At 40.1% G+C, this 21,268-nt stretch overlaps 1 protein-coding gene and 1 pseudogene across 11 annotated transcripts in view; one reads left to right on the forward strand and one right to left on the reverse strand.

Annotated features, from left to right (window-relative positions):
• Positions 1-21,268, forward strand: part of SRPK2 (SRSF protein kinase 2) — a 276,714-nt gene that overhangs the window by 170,625 nt on the left and 84,821 nt on the right. For all 11 annotated transcript variants that reach the window (XM_074379268.1, XM_074379270.1, XM_039473055.2 and 8 more), the window contains one exon: positions 11,251-11,405. In XM_074379268.1, coding sequence (XP_074235369.1) covers positions 11,251-11,405 — 155 coding nt within the window. The remainder of the gene's footprint in view (positions 1-11,250; positions 11,406-21,268) is intronic.
• Positions 9,557-10,332, reverse strand: LOC141580147 (thioredoxin-dependent peroxide reductase, mitochondrial pseudogene; annotated as a pseudogene).

Raw genomic sequence — 21,268 nt, forward strand, 5'->3', positions numbered from 1 at the left:
TTGAATTGTGGATTATCCCTATGCCTAACCTCTTTCCTGTCTCCAGTCATACCAGGTTAGTTTGTCCCTCTGTACTTTTGATGATGTGGTTCCCTAGGCCTTGGACCTCCTGTAGTTGGCCTCCTTCTGGCCAGTCTATAAGATCACCTTTAGAAGTCTCTGACTTGGCCCACTGCCATCTCTGTTTCCATAGTGATATCAGGAGCAGTTGCCTACATTCATGTGTTTACATGCACTTTTCCCCTTCTCGCTAGAGTGTACAACTCTCAGTGCTGGGCTTCTGTGTGCTCCTGGGTAGTTGTAGAATCAGTGGATGTCACTTTACATGCATTTGGACTCATTGGTTTAACTTTTCTGTCAGTCTTTCTCCATTTCATTAGTAATATTTTCTGCCAGATTCCACAAATGCTTTATAAAATATTAATAGTATTAGTAGCATAAGACATACGTAGCACTGAAATGTGATTTTAGGACCAGAGGTTTGCTTTCTGCAAAGAATATATGGATTTGATGTGTAAAATGGGAAGGATAAAAGCAAGAAACAAGGATATTAATGAGGAAATGTTAGTCCAGGAAATAGAAGATAAAAACCTCAACTCAGAACTCAGTGAGGTGAGTAAGCAGCAATACCTTTAGAACATCAACTCCTTTGTTTTCTAAAATGTATTCTAAAATGTAGGTTAGTTGGGAGGCAGGTCTGATATACTTATATCCTCACTAACTTTTAGTTTGGCTATGTTCTACATTCCAGAAAACAATATGGTCTTAGGAAATAAGTAAGTAGTAGCTGGCTTGTAATTATGATTGTTTGCTGTTAGGACTTGGGGAGTGATGTGATTTGGATCTGTGTCCCCACCCAAATTTAATGTTGAATTGTAATCCCCAATGTTGGAGGTAGTGCCTGTTGGGAGGGGTTGGATCATGGTGGTTGATTTCTCCTTTGATGCTGTTGTCATGATAGTGAGTTCTCATGAGATCTGGTTGTTTTAAAAGTGTGTAGCACCTCTCCCCTCACTCTCACTCTTGTTCCTGCTCCGGCCATGTGATGCACCTTTACCCCCTTTGCCTTCCACCATGATTGTACGTTTCCTGAGGCCTTCCCAGAAGCTGAGCAGATGCCAGCATCATTCTTGTACAGCCTGTAGAACCGTGAGCCAATTAAGTATCTTTTTCTTGTAAATTACCTGGCCTCACGTATTTCTTTATAGCAATGCAAGAATGGACTAATGACTAATACAAGAAATAAGATATTTTTACCTGACGATTTCCAAAAGAGAATTGGCTCCCATTCCAGATTACCCAGCTTAAGTCCCCTGGCCATTTCAATTATTTTAAAAAAAAAAAAAAAATTTTTTTTTTTTTTTTTTTTTGAGGCCATAATCTGTTAATTCTACATGATTTGCTCTGGTACACTTTGAGGAACTTTGCAGCTGTATTCGCTTTCACTTGCTGTGTAACAAATTACTGCACACTTAGCAGCTTAAAACACCACCTATTTATTAACTCACAGTTCTGTAGGACAGAAATTGGGGCAGCACATTGTGACAGGATTCTTACGAGACTGAAACCAAGGTGTCGGCCAAATCTGTAGTTTTCATCAGAGCTTCAGGATTCTTTTCCAGCTTACTGGTTGTTGGCAGAACTCATTTCCTTGAGTTTGTAGGACTGAGGTCCTTGTTATCTTCTTCTTCTTCTAGCTGTTGGCAGGGAGCACTGTCAATCCTAGAGGCCACCGGCAGTTCCTTGTTCTCTGTGGCCCTAGTTCAGAAATGAGGTCAGCTTTCTTCCAGGTCAGCTGGGGTCTGCTGCTCTGCTTCCCTTTCTTTGACCAGCCGAAGAAAATCCTCTGCTTTTTAGGCACTGGTGTGATTAGGTCAGGCCACCCAGTGTGATCTCCCTTTGGCAATCACATGTAGATAATTGGATAATAGGTGTAATACCTTACACTCACAGATCCACACATACTCAAGAGGAGCAGGAGATTTGACATGGATGAGGGTCATTGCACATTTAGGTTTGATTTACACAAAGTTTTGAACTTTTTGTTAAAGAGGAATGCATGAAATCATTAGGGCTTTTTCCTCACCTGTGTGTGACCTTACGTAGGGTTAAAGCACCTTTTTAGATAAGCTATTTTGAGAGAACATATATACAGGTTGAGCTTCCCAAATCTGAAGTTCGAAACGTATCTGGTCCCAAGCATTTTGGATAAGGGATACTCAACCTCTTTGGACTGATTCTGCTATTAATTAGAAATTGGGTATTTTTCAAGCTGAAAGTCATCACCAAGAGAGGAAGGAGGAGGGAGAGTGGAATGGAGAGAAGAAAAGTTTTACATACAGGATGGGCATAGGGAGGAAAGAAAATGAAATTTGACTCTATGTGAATGTCCCTAAAATACTACCTCAAGAAATTCATCTGGAGCTTTTTTCTTTGTTTGATTAAAGATTTACTGAACTGTGTTTCTTAAATTGTGTCGCTTGCCATCTAAGCTGATAGCAAAGGATAGGACTTTTTTTTTTTTTTTTTTACCAAATATATGGTTTATTTTTTCTTTTCTCTTCTCAAAGGAAATATACAGTAGCAGCTGGGAGGAAATTGGAACTCTCATCTGGTTGCCATGGCAGTTTAGAGCAGATGAGACTTAAGAGTTTCCTGGGTTGTTCAGTTTTTCCTCCCTATTCTGACAGAGCAAGTATACATGCAGAATATAGTATGAAGTACCCGTAGTATGGTAAAATGATTTTAGTATTATGGCATGATATTGGAAGAAAAATATTTTTAAGTTTCTTAAAACTGCATTTTTAATTTAGCCTATTGGGAGTAATGATTAGAAGTTTTATGTAGAGTAAAAATAAGTATAGTTCTTTGTGAAAAAATACAAGTAGCTAGTGGAATTTTGCTTTCTAAATTATGACATTCCCATCACTGAAGTGCTGTATTTTTTTTTTCTCCCGTAACCTCTTTTTCCCTCGCTTCCCTCCCCGGCCTCCCCCAAGACAGGGTCTTGTTTTGTCATGCAGGTTTGAGTGCAGTGCTGTGAGCTCAGCTCCTTGGAGACTCCCAGGCTCAAGCAGTCCTCCACTTCAGCCTCCCTGGTAGCTACAGGCATGTGCCGCCACGCCCAGCTAATTTTTGTATTTTTTGTGGAGACAGGGTCTTGCCAGGTTGCCCAGGCTGGTCTCGGACTCCTGGGCTCAACTGCTGCACCCACTGTGGCCTCCCCAAGGTGCTGGGATCACAGGTGGGGGCCATGTCCCCCTGGCTGGAAGTGGTGTATTTCTTATATTACATAAAAACATGCTCTTAAATTAGCCCCTTGTTTAAACTTTGGACCTTTTAATAGAATCTCAGAATTGCAGATTAATTTTCACCTGAATGTAGCTGAGCTTATTCTAAAAGAGACTATGTGTATTGATTGCTTAAATCTACACATATATGTTTCCTATATTGTTGAAATCATACGTTTTATAATGGTATAATGTTTGATATTTAAAATATTAACAGCAATTTTTTCTTTTCTTTTTAAAATTTATTTTTAAAATATTTACAGCAATATTGCATTTTTCTTTTCTTTTTAAAATTTATTTCATCACTTTGGGCACTTCTGGGCCCAAGTGATCGTCCTGCCTCAGTGTCCCACCTGGCTGGGACTGCAGGTGTGCACCACCATCCCTGGCTGCTTTTATTTTTTAACAATAGCTTTTTGAAATATAATTTACATAGCATACAGTTTGCTCATTTAACATATATATTTCAGTGTTTTTTATTATGTTCACAGAATCGTACAACCATCACCACATTAGGACATTTTCATCCCTCCTAACAGATATCCTATATCTATTAGCAGTCAGTCCCCATTTTCCTCCGATTTTCTCCATTTCCCCCAATCCTGAGATGTAAGCAACCACTGATTTACCCTATCTCTAAATTTATCTGTTCTGGACATTTGATGGAAAATCATACAACCCATGGTCTTTTCTGCCTGGTATCTGCCACACATCATAAAATTGGAGGTTCATCCATGTTGTAGCATTTATCAGTACTTCATTTCTCTTTATTCTTCAGTAAAATTCCCTTGTATGGATATACCCCATTTTATTTATCAGTTGGTGGACACTTGAATTGTTTCTACTTTTGTGATACTTCTATGAACCCCATGGATGAGATTTTGCTGAACATATGCTTTCATTTCTTTTGGGTGTATACTTAGGAGTGGAGTTGTTGGGTTACTTGGTAATTTTATGTTTAACCTTTTGAGGAACTGCCAGACTGTTTTCCAAGATGGCTGTGCCAATGTCTGAGGATCCCTCCTAGTTCATGCTTCCTTACAATTATTGTCTGACCTTTTTTAATAGTCATTGTAGTGGTTATGAAGTGGTATCTGATTGTGGTTTTGAGTCTATTTCTCTAATCCTAATAATGTTGAACATCTTTTCATATATTTATTGGTCATTTGTATATCCTCTTTAGAGAAATGTCTTTCCAGTCCTTTTTATCTGTTTTTAAATCGGTATGTCTTTTTATTGTTGAGTTGGGAGAGTTCTTTATGTATTCTACACTTAAGTCACTCATAAGCTATGATTTACAAGTTCTTACCCCCATTCTTTGGGCTTAAAATTTTCTTGATGCTGCCCTTTGTACAAAAGTTATAAATTTTCAAATCCAATATATTTTTTCTTGTATTGCTTATGCTTTGAATATCATATTCAAGAAACATTGCCTAACCTAAGGTCATGAGGATTTACGCCTAGATTTTTTTCCTGTGAGTTTTATAGTTTTAGCTTTTTCATGTAAAGCCTGTCTGTATGTGATAGAGAGGTCCAACTTTATTTATTTTGCATGAGTATCTATTTGTTGTAGTACCACTGTTGAAAAGACTATTCTTTCACCATTTAATTATATTGATATTCTTGTTGAAAATATTTATGGTTCCTTTCCGCTGCCATCGCTGCTTATATACTTCTAATAATTTTTATACGAAATAGCTTCCTGATGGCTTTCATTAGGATTGATGAAAGTTGTTTTTTAAAATCTGTTGATATACAGTATGTATTTGGTGAGATAACCTGTCATGTCTTGATCTGTTACAAAGTTGCGATTTAACCAGGCTTTGGAGTACTCTAGAAACCATGAGAAACACTTTAAAGAAGCCAGTCTTGGCCAGGCACAGTGGTACACACCTGTAGTCCTAGCTACTCACCAGGCTAAGGTGGGAGGATTGCTTGAGTCCAGGATTTCAAGGTTGCAGTGAGCTGTGAATGCACCACTGCACTCTCCCCTGGGCAACAAGAGTGAGACCCTGTCTCAAAATGAAAAAAAGAGAAGCCAACCCTAAGACAGTATGGTTTGGCTCTCTCTTCTTTGTTTCTGCCCTAGGAGAAATTTACCTGGGTTCCCCTGTGTGGTAGACAGTAACAAGGATGGAGAGATGAAAAAGAATTGGCAGTTACACACTGAACTGACAGTTGCTATGATAAACTGAGTGATTTGAGAATTAGTGATAATTAGTATGAAGTTGGTCATTAGAAGTCCTAGAAAAGATAATCATTTATGGCCGGGAATCCCTGATGTGAGCCTGAAATGCCTCTCAGTACAGGTTGGATCTGAACGGTCTAGAATTGTACCATCCACTAGAATTACTCATGTACAAAACATCTTAATATTTAGCAAGTAGAAAATTATTAATAAAATATTTTACTTTTTTGAATAAATAGTAGTCTTGGCAATCTCGTATGTATTTTATACTTTTAGCACATTTCACTTTGAATTAGCAACATTTCATGTGCCCGGTAACCACATGTTACTGGTAGTTACCGTATTGGGTAGCACAGTTCTAGATATTTTGATAAGACAGCCAGTTGAACTATTAATCAGCATTACTAAACATCCTCTATGCTTTAGGGTATCCTGACTTACCCTTTTCACTTGGTAGAGCTGGCTTTTGAGAAGCTTTCTGCCTGCCTGTTCAGTGTGGCCCTCACATTGAATAGATGGGCATTCCTGATTGAGATGTTTTAACACTGTGTGAAGTCACACATAGAAATCCTGGAGGACTCAGAAGTACCTACACACTTAGACTGCAGGGTCTGAGAATTTTGAGGGTCTGAGCCATGTGGACAGCTCAGCAAGTAGGTAAAGAATAAGTGAGAGAGACATAATGAGATGCTGGAACATCTCCAGTGAGAAAATGGTCTGTGAAAATTAGTATCTCTTCTCCATACTACAGTCTACTCTATTGAGGTAAAGCTATGCATAGAAAATGCTCCTCATGCAGTGGTTCTCAATGGGCATGACCACCCCCACCCCACTCTCGACACACATGTTTGTCAGTGTCTAGACACATTTTTGATGGCCACAGCTGGGTGGTGGGGTAGGGCTTGAGGGTTGTGTGCTACTGACACAGAGTGGCTGGAGGCCAGGGATGCTGGAAAGCATCCTACAATGCACAGGACAGCCCCACAACAATGAATTACCCACTCCAAGAATCCATTGTCCCAAGCACAATAGTGCCCTGCACTGGCAGAACAAGAGCCATCATTTCTTGTCTTTTCATCAAGTAGTTTCTGCAGCAAACTCAGTGTTTTTTTTTTTTTTTTTCTTTTCTAAATTCAGAGAATGTATGCATTTTTTAATATAAAATTTCTGAATTAGGAAGAAACAGCCGGGTTTCAAAGTATTTCTGATTGAGGAAATGTGTCAGACAAATTGATTCTGCCCACACCCCTGAAGAGAGTGGGTTGTGCTTCTTTTGGACGTCATCTCAAACCTTTTCCTCCCGCTGGGGAAGTGGTAAACTACTGGAGTACCTTGCCTGCCTCGCCTCCTTCAGAACTCTCTTTTGCTTGGGACCATTCTGCTTTCAGTAAGGGCACATATGTTAAATAAGCATTTACATGGCTTTCAGAAAGATTTTTGTATTTCTGTAAGGCCTGTTGGAAGTTTTGAATGTATTCTGGAAGTGGGGTGTGTGTGTGTGTGTGTGTGTGTGAGAGAGAGAGAGAGAGAGAGAGAGAGAGAGACAGACAGAGAGGACAGAGAGAGAGAGAGAGACAGACAGACAGATAGAGACAGAGAGACAGAATGTAATTATTCTCTTTCAGGGCTCTATGAGGAGAATGGTTATAACTCGGAGTGTTATCACCACCACAGTCATGATGTCTATTACCCAGGGAGCTGTAACTATTGAGTCTTCATAAATTCCAGCAAGCAGTACATTTTCAGCTTATGAATATTCTTTAGTTGACCTGCCAAAGATATTCATACCTTCCAGTATTTACCTTTAAAGGTGATCTACTGTGTGTGATTCCCACCTCTTCCTCATGATGTTGGGTGTTTCTGCTGCCTTCTACTCCTACCCTTTCCTTTAGTTGTGGCTGTGGGTTTTTTTGTTGGCAAACCATGTACATTAGTGGTAAAGTTGAGGGTTCTCAGATTGGCCAAGGATTTAGAGGCCCAGTTTAGAAGAGGCAGTGGTTGGGGCAGCTCCTTTGGCCCTGTCTCTTTAGTGGCAGCTACAGATGAGATTGCATGTTGCTTTGACCCTCAGCTTCTCAAGATTCCAGGGCTGAAGAGTGAGCTTTGGCTGTACGCCCCAGGCTGGTGCTATAGTGAGGAGAGAAAGGATCCAGAATCAGCCTTCCACTGGGCAGAGAGCAACAGTGTTCCGAAAGGAAATCTGGCAGTGACACCAAGATTCCTTTGGTCCCAATAACTAGGGACCCCTTATTTCACTCTATTTATTCTCTCTCTGAGGAATACCTTTATCAGTCGAATGACTCCCTTGCCCCTGCCACATTTATCTGTTCCCACCCACCTTTTACCCACACAGCAGTTGTGGCCAGGTGAGAATGTTCAGTGGTAGTTTTTTTTTTTTTTTAATTTTAAAATACGTTTATTTGTATTATATGTTTTACAATACAGTATTTTTTATTGTATGTTTTGCATACAATAAAAATAAATGTATTATTTGCTAAACACTTCAGCCAAGAAAATAATTATAAGAATTTCAAAATGAAATCCCTGGATTCAATAAATATCTTTTATAATCAATTACACTAAATCAATATCTAGAAATGTATATAGACAAAGTTAGGTAATGGATAAATGAAATGATCATGTGAACTGTAAATTTCGGAGATGAGGGATCATGCATGATCATTTAAGTTACTCTGCCACTTTTTAAAATAATACCATTGACATTTGCTTCAATCACATACACATTCATTGCAGGTGAGTTAAATTAGACTGCTAATAACAACTCAAAGCTGTGATCTTTAATTTAATACAAAGATACTCAAGATGAAAATGTCAGGACCCTAGATCAGGAGCTTTTAGTGCATGTTGCTCTACTTTGTTATAGGCAAGATTCAAGTTAAGTCTAAGACAGGAGAGTGTTTCCATTGAAGACGTGATCTAAGAATCTCCTTCTGAGGAGGCAAATTATGTTCTGTAGAAACTAGCTAACTAGCCACCAAGATGTTACTAATAAAGGTTTCCTTATACTAGCAACTAGTCATAAAAGGTCTTAGCCAGTATTACAAAAATAAAACATTTAGAGTAATATTTATGAATGCAAGCATAATTGGTACCTTGCCTTCTACTAATAATTATCTTCAAAATGATAAAAGCAGCTTTCAGTTGTGGTTCTTCTCTGGGGTAAGAAGGTGCAGTACACATGTGTCGGGGACCGTCGGGATGGGTAGGCACATCTGCCAGGGGTCTCTTGACCTGCAAGAGGGTCCCAATACCTGGAAGAGAGAGTGCACTTGAAGAAATAAGAGAGACAGAGAAAGCGAGGCGTCTGGAGGGCTGGATAGGCCGTGCCTAAAACAGCAAATTTTATTGTTCAAAGGCCAGGAATAAATACACTTTCTTTGCTCTGGTTTACGTCATTGCAAGAGGAAATGCAAATCTATACCTTACATGGCCTATACAACAGAGAAGTCAGATACACAATCAGTGGTTGTAAAAAGTAACAGAATTTCCTGTGACCACAAAGCTTGTTTACATCCAGACATTATTCCTCATGGCTGCAGGTATTTCTGGTTTGGTCTTGTTTTAGAACTGAGATGTGAAAAGGTTTTCTGGTTTTGCTCATCAGAGTATCTTTTAACCAGATTCTCCTTTCTCTGCTCCTGACTCAACTTATCTCAACTCCTCCATTCATTCTGAGTCAGGGATCAAAGCCATCATGTATGGTAGCATTTGCTTTGCAAATATCCCCACAGTTAAACCATTATCTAGGGTACAAGGCAGTCAGGCAAGTAAAGAAATGGTTAAAGCTATACTTAAAGAGTCATAAAGATTAAAAGCAGAAACTAGTTGCTGGTAGGGAGTCACTCGGTCTAGCAGCACCGCATAGTTTTAGGCCCAAACTAGGCCCAAACGATATCGTGGTTGATATTAGAAACTGATCAGTCGTCATTCAGTTCCTTTTTCTGATTCGACTGCCTCCAGTAGGAAACTGTGTTTGGGATCAAACTCACTGTATAGTGAGACCCACGCCTTTTGGGGGTCTCACACGGGAATGTTCCCCACACACATGGGTCATCAACTAATATGGCTTCTGAAAGCATTCTTTGGAAGCAGCTGGATTTGGTTTGATTGTAGGAGAATCTGTGCCCAGTTCGCTGGGCAGACTTCTCCATGGATTTCTACATACGCACTGGAATGCCTTCACCAAGCGAAGTGTTTGTTCCATGCTTTGGCGCACTGGGAGATCTGACACTCAAGTGCTTGGTGACTGCATTGGGGTTGATTATGAAGAGACCTCTTAGTGCAAAACCAGGACCTTCTAACAGCACACCATTGTCTTGGGAAGTTTGCTTAGTTAAATCCGACAAGAGTGGGATGTTCATGTGCCCCAAACTGCCATTCTTTCTTGGTGTATTTATCTAGGCAAGATGACTGAAGTGGGAATCGACTGAAACCGAAACAACTTGACAGTTCACATTGGCAAACTCCTTATCTTTGTCACTAAAAGCAACAGTTTCTGTAGGACACCCAAGGTGAAATTCAAAGGATAGAAGAAAAGCACCAAAAATTTCCCTTTAAAGTCATCAAGCTTTAGGTCTTTGAACTCTCCATCTCTCCATTGACAATGGCTGTACCCTTAAAATAAGGTGCATGCCAGATGACAGCAGGTGAATGGTATAAGGAACTGGTGGTAAATAATTTTGCTTGATCAGAACCAGACCACAATATGTTTGTCAAGCTCATTCTTCCAGTTGTAGCAGGCCTGTTGGTTGCAGTGGCAGAAATACCCCAAGGTTTGGCACTCACATGTCAGGCAACCGACCCTCAGAGCAACCTTTCCATAGCAGCCGCCATCTTCAGGGCATGTGTTTAGTGGTAGTTTTATTCGTAGAGTACCTTAAGGGAGGGATGTCCTTTTGGCATCCAAGTTGAGACTGTAGGATCCTATTTCCCCCGATTGGGACAAGGTTAGAAATAGTAAGTGAATCCCATTATGAATAGATTCCCATTATGAACCTTTCTCCTCATAGAGCCCTGAAAGGGAATAATCAGTCAGTCTCTTTCTCTCTCTGTCTCTCTCACACACACATACACACACACTCACACTCACTCTCTCTCCTCCCCCACTCTCCCTCCCTCCCTCTGTCCCCCTCCCCCTCCCCCCCTCTTTTTCTCTCTCTGTCACAGAATACATTAAAAACTTCCAACAGGCTTTAAAGAAGTACAAGAAACTTTCTGGCAATCTTGTATATTTTAGCTACAGTGTGTATTAATCAGCTTTTATAAGTTTTTGAAACCTAGCCTCATTGCTACTATGGGAAAATAATTCTGATTTTCAAATAATAGGAAATAAGTGCTTTCAAAAGTTGAGTGTTACTTGCACCTGTATTTTTATAATCTTGGTGATATTTTCTAAGCAATAAGGCTATATACCATGGAATATGCTTTCATTTCACTTAAATTTCCTAAGATTGCTAGGACTTCAGTGAAGCACTGAAATTTCATAACATTGGTAGTTCTTGAAACTCTAAGTGAAAAGATACCTAAAAAAATATCTCTTAGCTAATAAGGGCAGATTTATTTTTTTTGGCCTGACCTATATGTTGAAACACTAATTGAATTCAACTAAAATGGGTGAAGTGACATTAAATGGCATTTCTTCTTAGTATGTGACAAATTTTATTTTTTCCCCATATTAAGAAAGTGCTGAAATGCATCCAGAATGCAAGATGTACTTTTCAGTAAATGGGAATTTTCTCTCTGCTCTTTCAGGCCGGAGCCTCAACAGAAAGCTCCTTTAGTTCCTCCTCCTCCACCGCCACCGCCACCACCACCACCTTTGCCAGACCCCACACCCCCAGAGCCAGAGGAGGAGATCCTGGGATCAGATGATGAGGAGCAAGAGGACCCTGCGGACTACTGCAAAGGTGATGTGCCCAGCATGGCAGTGTGGGGCTTGCCTTCCCCATTAGGCTACTTAATAATTTGTTTGTGGAATGGACAAGGGGGGAGGGGTTAGTAATGCAGATTGCTTGGTCTTCATTAAATTAGCCTCCTTGTGTCATTATCATTTTAAATTCTTAGGTCATTGTATATAGAAAGATATCAGAAAATTTAAGAAAATTGTAAGAGGAAATACACGCCTATGTATATGCACATTCTAGGTACTTTTAAAAGGACGTAAGTCTGTTAGAATTAAAGATAGTATACAGCAGGACAGTTGGAGGATGTAATAAACCATCTAAAAAGAGCATGGGGCTGGTGCAGTGGCTCAAGCCTATATTCCTAGCCCTTTGGGAGGTCGAGGTGGGCAAATTGCTTGAGTTCAGGAGTTTAAGACCAACTTGGGCAACATGGTGAGACCTTGCTTCTACAAAAAGTGCAAAAAATTAGCTGAGTGTGGTGGTAAACGCCTGTAGTCCCAGGTACTCGGGAGGCTGAGGTGAGAGGAAGTCTTGAGCTCAGAAGGCAGAGGTTTCAGTGAGCTGAGATTGGATCGTGCCACTGCACTGCTGCCTAGGCGGCAGAACCAGATCCTCTCTCAAAAAATTAAAATACAATAAAAAATTAAAATAATTTTTAAAAGCGTAGGGAGGAGAAAGTATACCAGGCTCCTCAGCGGAGCTAATTATAACTCTTGTGCACTTACTTGACTTTCTGTTTTTTGACTGATAAGACTAAACGAAAACCATTCCTTTCTGTGTATAGCTTTGAATCACATAGCATTCATTGTCTGTGGGAAACAAGCAAGCACATTTGTTTACAAAGAAAGATTCTTTCCTGGCATTGTACTTGACGAAAAAGACATTCTGTGGGGTTCTGCCATTGTGTGACATAGTGGGTTATGTTTTCAGCTATGATTTCATGGAAGACACAGACACTATTCAAGTGGAGTGTTTTTGTATTGATGCTTTGTAAAGACCAAGAGCATATAGTGAAACTCCTAAAGGGCAAGCATGTTGTGTGATGAATATTAAGAACAATATGATCTAGACACCATGCTTTATGTAGACCCAACTTTGAGAATCTAGGAGAAAGAGAAATGACTATAAAGCTGCTGCTTTGTTACTTAACTTACTCTTTTGAACATTAGTTTTATGGAATTTGGAACTCCTGAGCAGTTGGTGAGATTATTTGCTACAGATTTTTCAAAAAGTAAATCAGATTCAATATAGCAGTAAAATAAATGGCAGAAAATGCAGACATGTTCAGGCCATAAAGCATTAATGAATTTTGGGGTCTATATATCTTAATAATACATCATTTATCTAGTAGATACAGGTCATTTGTGTGTTGATTAAGGAACAGTATACATTTAGTTACCTGCTAAGAGGAAGAGAAAGTTATTCTGCCACAAAGGTGGAAGAACGAATCATCTACTGTAACCTGATTTTTCTGCAGGTACATGTACTTACACATAGAATCAATGTTTTCCTTAGAAAAGAGAATGTGGATCTTACTTAGCATTTGTTTGAATAGTGGTTATGACCCCAAAGATCTATGCAGTCTAGTAAAAGCAAAGATGGAGCCAGTTTGAAAGGTGGCAAGAAGGTGTTTTCCATCCTCCCTCTTACTCTGCATTTCTTGTATTGTCTTCCATCTTGCCGCTGAGGCCCAGAGCATTAGGTTCATCTGCAGGAACATTCATTTTTCTTTTCTTGTTTTTTCGAGACAGAGTCTTGTTCTGTTGCCCAGGCTGGAGTGCGGTGCTGTGGTCAGAGCTCAATGCAGCCTTAACCTCCTGGGCTTGGGGAATCATCCTACCTCAGCCTCTTGAGCAGTTGGAACTGCAGGCATGTGTCACCACCCCTGGCTAATTAACATTATTATTATTATTTTTTTTATAGAGACAGGGTCTGGCTAGAACCATTCTTTTTTTTTTTTTGAGACAGAGTTTTGCTCTTGTTACCCAGGCTGGAGTGCAATGGCGTGATCTCGGCTCAACGCAACCTCCGCCTCCTGGGTTCAGGCAATTCTACTGCCTCAGCCTCCTGAGTAGCTGGGATTACAGGCACGCACCACCATGCACAGCTAATTTTTTGTATTTTTTAGTAGAGACGGGGTTTCACCATGTGGCCCAGGATGGTCTCGATCTCTTGACCTCGTGATCCACCCGCCTCGGCCTCCCAAAGCGCTGGGATTACAGGCTTGAGCCACCATGCCCGGCCTAGAACCATTCTTTAGGAGCTATTACCTTCAGCAGGTAGGCTCTACCAAGCAGGAATGAAAATTGTCTCATCTGGATCTTAAGTATGTGGGTCTGGAGATGTAACCAATCCTCTCGTCCCCTTACTACCTCTGGGAACCAGCACAGCAGACATCCAAACTTGAAATATAGGGCTAAGAATAAAGTATTCCACAGCCAGGGCTGATTCTAGGTAACATTCACTGGACTGTAAACTTCATAGAGCATTAAAGTCAGCATCAGTGAGGCCATTAGAGATTGTAAGGTTGTCTCCTTACACCTGCCACCACCCTGCCCCCAGCTCCCACACCAAATTTGGTAAGTAACTTGTGCCTTTAGTTAGCATTTCATGTGACAGATACCCTACTATGAATTTTGTGGTGTATTCCACAACAATTTGTATAAGATTATTGACATATACATATTCAGGGAGTCCAAGTAGTTGGGAATGTCTGGAATAAGACCTGTGGCTTTCTCATTTTTTGTTCCCGTATAAAGAGAGAAATTCCCTCACCCTCTGCCAGGACTGTTTGGGCTAAAGTTACTAATACGGTGTTTTATCACCCCTCAGTACTTTAGTACATTTTACCTACAGTCAAGTACATTCTCCTATAAATCACAGTACAACCATCAAGATCAGGAACGTAACGCTGATACCTCAAGACCATTTAGTCTTCGGGCTTGCAGGTACTGCCGATTGCCCGCTGCTGTCCATTATATGTAATGAATCTGTGGCTGAATCGTATATTTTGTTTGCTTGTTTTTGTACTTTCTTTTAATTTTGAAGAGTTCCTTAATGATTTCCTGGCTTTCAGGTCCTTGACATTTTGGAGGATTGTAGTCCCCTTATTTTGTACAATGTTTCTCAATTTGGGGTACCATGGAAGGGATGTTGTCTTTTTGCATTGCATCCTTTCAGATGGTGTACAGGTTTGATTTATTGCATTGGAATTGATGACTTCACTTGATCAAGATTGTGTCTGCCAGATATCCCTGGCAGCTATCCTTTTCTGCTAGTAATTAATACGTATTTCATCGAGAGTTACTTTAAGACTACATATATAACCCATTATTACATTTATCCCTGTTCCCGCCCGCACCCTGGACTGACTTTCTGTCTCAGATGGACTGATTCATTCATGGATCTCCGTTTTATTCAGTGGGTTATAATTAATTACCTTCCTTATATGTTTTGATGCTTAGATTATCCCAGATTTGATTCTTAGGAGCCCCTTCATATTGGTTCTGTGACCTTTTGAAATGCTTCAATCATTCTTTGATTTCTTGTTTTGTTTTGAGATGAAGTCTCACTCTGCCACCCAGGCTGGAGTGCAGTGGTGCGATCTTGGTTTCACTGCAACCTCCGCCTCTTGGGTTCCAGCGATTCTCATGCCTCAGTCTCCTGAGTAGCTGGGACTACAGGCACATGCCACCTTGCCTGGTTAACCTTTGTACTTTCAGTAGAGATGGGTTTTACCATGTTGGCCAGGCTGATCTTGAACTCCTGACCTCAGTGATTCTTTTGCCTTGGCCTCCCAAAGTGTTGGGATTACCGGTGTTAACCAACTGCGCCTGGACCTTTGGTAACTTCTTTACCTTCAAGTGTAGTAGGATATACCAGGTTAATCTTGTGTTTTTCCTATCCCAGCCCTGGAGTCTGCTCTTTCCACAGAGAATCCTGCCCCCGCCACCCCCACCACCCCACCACCCCGCTTTTTTAAAATAAAGAATAATATTTAGAAATCTAGACCTGGGCATTAGGTATGCTTATTAATTCTGGGTTGTCACTTTCAGATTCCAGTACAGAACTGGGCACACTCATATATACACCTGCTTCCTTTATGTTTATATTGATTTATATGTTTATGTATGTCTTGAAATCCTTGAGTTTATTAATCTGATACCTCTAATTCCAGAAGATTCAGCCCAGTTTTTCTCCCTTTCCTTTGCGGTTTCTTTCTCTGTTAGTGAGTTTCTTTCTTTCTCCCCATCCTCGTTGTGTTGGCTCAGTTGATTGATTTCCCTGTGTGGTATGAGTCACCAATCGCCATCACTATATCTCTCCCCTTTTCTCCTCACCTAACTTGTGCTCTCACATCCTTTGTCTGTTGGCCCTGCCTCATGGCTTGGGATTGAATGGTCCAGGATGCTAAGGGGAGAGAGAGCTTTCCCAGGCTGGTAGTGTGTGTTTTGTAATCTGATGTATTGTTTGTCTTCTGTCACTTTACCTTTCTCTTATTTTTATTGACTTCATCCCTGGGGAGTCTCTGCCCTCAGCTACTTCTCAGTTTCCTCAAAATATGATAAAAAATCATCAGCAACAAAAGACCCCACATATATTTCTTTTTTACAAAGAAATACTCTTTCATCACAGGAAGTGTCGACACTTGGGGTGGAGGGTAGAAGTCACCTGTGATCCCACTACTCTGCAAGAGTTGCAGCAAGCCTTCTTCATCATTTGTATCAGCTAGATTACATCTTAGCTTTTTACCTCATCGTTGCAAGTTTCCCGTTTAAAACATGTGAACCTTCAGCTGTTTTAATAAAAGGGTCAGTATTTAAGTTCTGATATTGCAAAAGCATTGTTCCTCGCTCTTTTGTACTTTCTTGTCTTGGTATTCTCTCTGGAGTGGGACTCTTTATTTCTTCAGAGCTGTGTTCCTACCCACCTTATCTTCCTTATCTTAGATCTCCAAGAGGATTACGGCATTATGGACTAGTTCTTGAGCCTTGGTTCAAAACCTGGCTCTCTTGCATTGTAGCTTCATATTCTTGAACAAGTTCCTTTCTCTTTAGGCCTTGGTTTTTCATCTATGATATAATATATGAATCTTACTACCTAAGATTTTTATGAGGATTAAAATGAGATAAATATGTGAAGTTCGTGACACAGTATCTGATAAGAGGCTCTTAAGAAATGTGAGTTTTATTCTTCTTCTGTCTCTTTCATCATTCTTCTCTTGGTGTGTTCCCATCTGTACTTTCATGCTATACCCATCAGTGCTGGGTCCCTAGCTCCCTGACCATGTCTCATGTTGGGTGTGTTTCCTTAACCTCTGGAGAGAGAGCTGTCAGCACTGTCTGTCTTTTTAATATATTACCTCTGGTCTGTTGTCTGGGCGCGAGCTGTGGCAGCAGGCTGTGCAGTTTATTCAGATTCTGCTTCTAAGCCGTGGGGATTACCAGGATCAGTCACAGGGTCAGCCTGTAAACAAACACTGTTGGGAGGTCTTGTTTAACACATGCTTGTTTCATGAATCTGAGCAAAATAACCCATATCACAGCCAAACCTCCTCTTGTGGGAAGATTTGTGTTTCATGTGGGGTTTTCAGAGGCAGTAGGGGTGCCTGGTTAACATTCCTAGGCTGCACCGTAAACCTCTGAATTGGAATCCTCGCGAGTGGGTACTTAACAAATTAGTCAGGTGATTTTTCTGCATGTTGAACACTAAGATCTGCTTTGTTCTAAGGTCTGAGTGTACCATTCTTCTAAAACTCTGTAAGATACAACCACATGAAGGTATACTTGCAATGTAAGTGGAATCATTGCTTTGAACTACCTCATGTTCCTAACTTTCTCCAGAAGCCCCAGCATGTACTCGCTGCGTGGACGTACTAAATGGTGACCATAGGAACAGCGCCTTGCAATTTCAGGCTGCCTGTACTCACTCGGATGTGAGTTTTGTTTCTCTCTTAAATCATTTTTAGATCAGTTGGCACCTTTGTACAGTTTTCACTTCTTGGATTATTTCTGGAGATACCAATTCAACAGTTGTGGTCTGACTTGGTATGAAAAGACGTCATTTCCTTAATAATGCCGTCTTTCAGCCTCTGATCAAATCCTAATCAGACCCTTTCCTTTAGTACCCACAGTATTGTCCCTTCCCAACCCCCATTTTTCATAGTGTGGACTTGTACATTTATTTCTGTGTTCACGTATCTCCTCCTCTCTAGTCTGAAAGGTTCCCTTTGGTCAAGGCCCTGTATTTTGTTAACTCCACTGCATTTGAAGTATCCACAGTGTGGTGCATAGTGTTCTTTGGATAAAGGCCTTTTCTCTAGAGTTAGGCTGCAAGTAAGGGATAGGTAGAGTGCTGATGTTGAAGTGGATCTGGGAAGGCATGATGGCATGAGCCAACTGGCAAATCAGAGTATAGAGCATTTGTTTCTGCCTCATGTTTTCTTAAAATCATCCATAGTGCTCCACAATTCTTATCTATCACACACATTTGAGCAGCATACATTTAATATCTGTGAAAACTTAGTGACAATATTTTCTTCAATATAGAGCATAAATATTATACACACTAGAAACCTGTCAGAGGAGTTCCTTCCTATACACAAATAGCCTTTACCCATGCATGTCTATTTTCTATCTGTGAAAAGTGTAAACGGGTTGAATTTTAATAACTCACAAAATTTACTGTTGGTGGTTATGTGCTGCCAGTGGCGTCCCTCCTCCCTTTCTCCTTCCTTCCCTGGCCCACAGTTCTCTGAGTCTATGCTTTGCTTTTTTTTTTTTTTTTTTTTTTTTAAAACAGCTTCACTTTTTGTTTTTTTTTTCTTTTGAGATGGAGTTTTGCTCTTTTCACTTAGGCTGGAGTGCAGTGACGCATTCTTACCTCACTGCAACTTGAACCTCGCCGCCTCGTAGGTTCAAGCAATTGTCCTGCCTCAGCCTCTCAAGTAGCTTGGCTTACAGGAGTGTACCACCATGTCCAGCTAGTTTTTGTATTTTTAGTAGAGATGAGGTTTCACCAGGTAGCCACCGTGCCCAACCTGTTTTATTTTTTAAGGGAAAAAACCAAAGTACCTTAAAGCTGCTTTAGAATTGGTATTTGTACAGTAAAAATAATAACAAAAGAAATATTTGTACAGCCAAGTATGTTGGCTGTCTTACATCAGAGGTTCCTCACTGGGGACAGTTCTGACCCCGGGAGCCCATTTTGAATGTTTGGAGACGTTTGGTTGCTGTAACTGAGGCTGCTACTGGCATCTATTGGGCAGAGCCAGGGATGCTGCTAAACATCCTCCTGGTGCATGGGACAGTTACCCGTAAAAATAAATTACTCACCTCCTAATGTCAGTAGTGCCCAGATGGAAAAAGTCTGCCCTAGAAATACTTGTTTTTCTCTATGAAAATGGTGTTGTGTGGCTCAAGTATTTTATAGAAGTGTGGTCTTTACTTTCTGTTCTTTTTGATACAAAGATAACCTTTCTTCGTTCACAGTTCTTTTACTTAAAATCATTAATGCAGCACAGATACTTAATTCACTATGCTTTTCATTTATTAGTTGGCTTAATTTGGCTTACTTTCAAGCCTTAAAAAGAAACCCCACTTACCTATGTGAACAAAGCAGTAGATGCTCTTGAACCTATTACATAAGGCCTCATTACATTTCTTTTATGGAGACCAAGGAGGTTCTGACTCCTGATCTGTTGGTGCTTTAAATTGACAAGGATATTTATGATTCAAGCCTTAAATAGCATGACAGGTGAATTCATGGTTTATTCATTGAGGCTTGACGATGTGCAAAGCCTTGTACTTTACTACAGGGCACACAGAGGTAAATGAGAAACAGCCCTACTTTCTAGATTATGGCCTCATAGATTTGGCCACTAGAATATCAGCTACTTAAGGGCAGAGCCTTGACCTGTCTAGCTTCCCTGGCACCCCAGTAGAACAATCTGTGATCTGCTGAATAGTGACTGAATGAATAGACTGCTCAAATATCTTTTTCATCTTTCTAAATGTGGTTCATTAATAATAAGTGAGAAATGGGAACATATGTGAGGGCTTAAAAGGAAGAGGTTGTTTTTGATTAGAGGAATTTGAAAGGACTTCTTAAAAAATCAAAAGTGACTTTGTTAGAAAAGAATATTGGGATGTTGAGAGTATAGGGCACTTCTCAGACTGAATCCTGGAGGTAGAGCAAGGTGTGAGAAGCCACACGCACTTGTGTTTTCCAAACAAATGGGGAAACTAAAAATTGATGGTAAAAGGTTAGGCTTAAAAGTAGTTTGGGAGCATCATGAAGAGGACAGAGATGAGCATGAGAAGTTTGTGATGAAGTAGCTTTAAAGCATCACTTCAAAGTATTATAAAAAATCCTCACAGAAAAATGAAAGAAGCAGAGTAGAAACAAAATCCTGGCGTTATGATCATATTTAGCAGGCTGGGTGCGGTGGCTCACACCTGTAATCCCAGCACTTTGGGAGATTAAAGTGGACGGATCATGAGGTCAGGAGATCGAGAACATCTGGATAACATGGTGAAACCCCATCTCTGGCATGTACCTGTAGTCCCAGGCACTCAGGAGGCTGAGGCAGGAGAATGGCTTCAACCTGGGAGGCAGAGGTTACAGTGAGCCGAGGTCACGCCAGTGCACTCCAGCCTGGGCAGCAGAGGCAGACTCTCTCTCAAAAATAAAATAAAATAAAATAATAAAAACAAAAACATATTTAGCAAAAGAGCAATGCCAAAAGGTCAGCAGTATGGGGTAAGCCTGGGGTGGTTTTTTGAAATGTACTTTAGTTGCTGCAGCACCATTTATTGAGAAGACTTCTCCCCCACCTATTGAATTGCCTGCCTTTGTCCATCAGTAGATAGCATGTATGGGGGTTTGTTTGTGGACTCAGTCCCTCTGTTGCTCAATGCTTGCTCTAAGGGTCTGGTTACTGTAGCTTTATATAGCACGTCTTGAATGGGTAGTGTCAATCTTCCAGCTTTGTGCTGCTTTTCCAGGATTGTTTTGTATGTATAAATTCATAGTCAGCGTATACATGTAAGTTTTAGATATGCCTTAATAATATTGAATCTTCCAATTCATAAACATGGTATTTGTGTCCATTTATATAGGACTTTATTTTTCTCAGAAATGTTTTGTGATTTTTGGTGTCGAAGTCTTTCTCATATTTAATTTTTTTTTCCTTTTAAAAATGCTATTATAAATGACAGTTGTGTTTTGATGGGCTGTAGAAGTGTAAGTGATTCTTATGCACTGACCACATGGCCTGTAACTGTGATGTTTGCTTATTTATTAGTGTTTGTGCGTTTGTAAATTTCTCTGGATTTTCTCTACACGCAATCATTTCATCAATTCAGTACAATTGAAGGGTTTTCTTCTTCCTTAAGATTCTTTATAAATTATTATTCTTTGTTGCCTCATTCTTTTATGCATGAGGTTGAATAGAAGTGGTAAGAATAGACCCCCTTGTCTTGTTTCTAATCTTACAGTGAATATGTAGGTTTTTTTAGATACCTTTATCACGTTGAGATAGATCATATGTTTAAATATGAAGTTAAAACTGTAAAGTTTCTAACAGAAAGTAGGAGAATATCTTTACAACCTTGGGGATAGGGAAGGATTTCTTAGAGCACATATAAGAAATATTAACTATGAAATAAAAAGTTAATTGAATTTAATCAAAAAACCTTTTCTGATTAAAAGACATTTTTGAAAATGAAAAGACCAGCTTCAGACTGGAAGAAGCTCTTTGCGATACATTTATCTGACAAATAATGTGACTGGGAGGGAACTTCAAGAGTGAGGTTTTGGAAAAGTGTTCTGTGTATTGATTAGAGTGTACATATTTGTCAAAAGCA

The sequence above is a fragment of the Saimiri boliviensis genome, chromosome 10 (genome assembly GCF_048565385.1).
Source record: "Saimiri boliviensis isolate mSaiBol1 chromosome 10, mSaiBol1.pri, whole genome shotgun sequence".
Classification (NCBI taxonomy): domain Eukaryota; kingdom Metazoa; phylum Chordata; class Mammalia; order Primates; family Cebidae; genus Saimiri; species Saimiri boliviensis.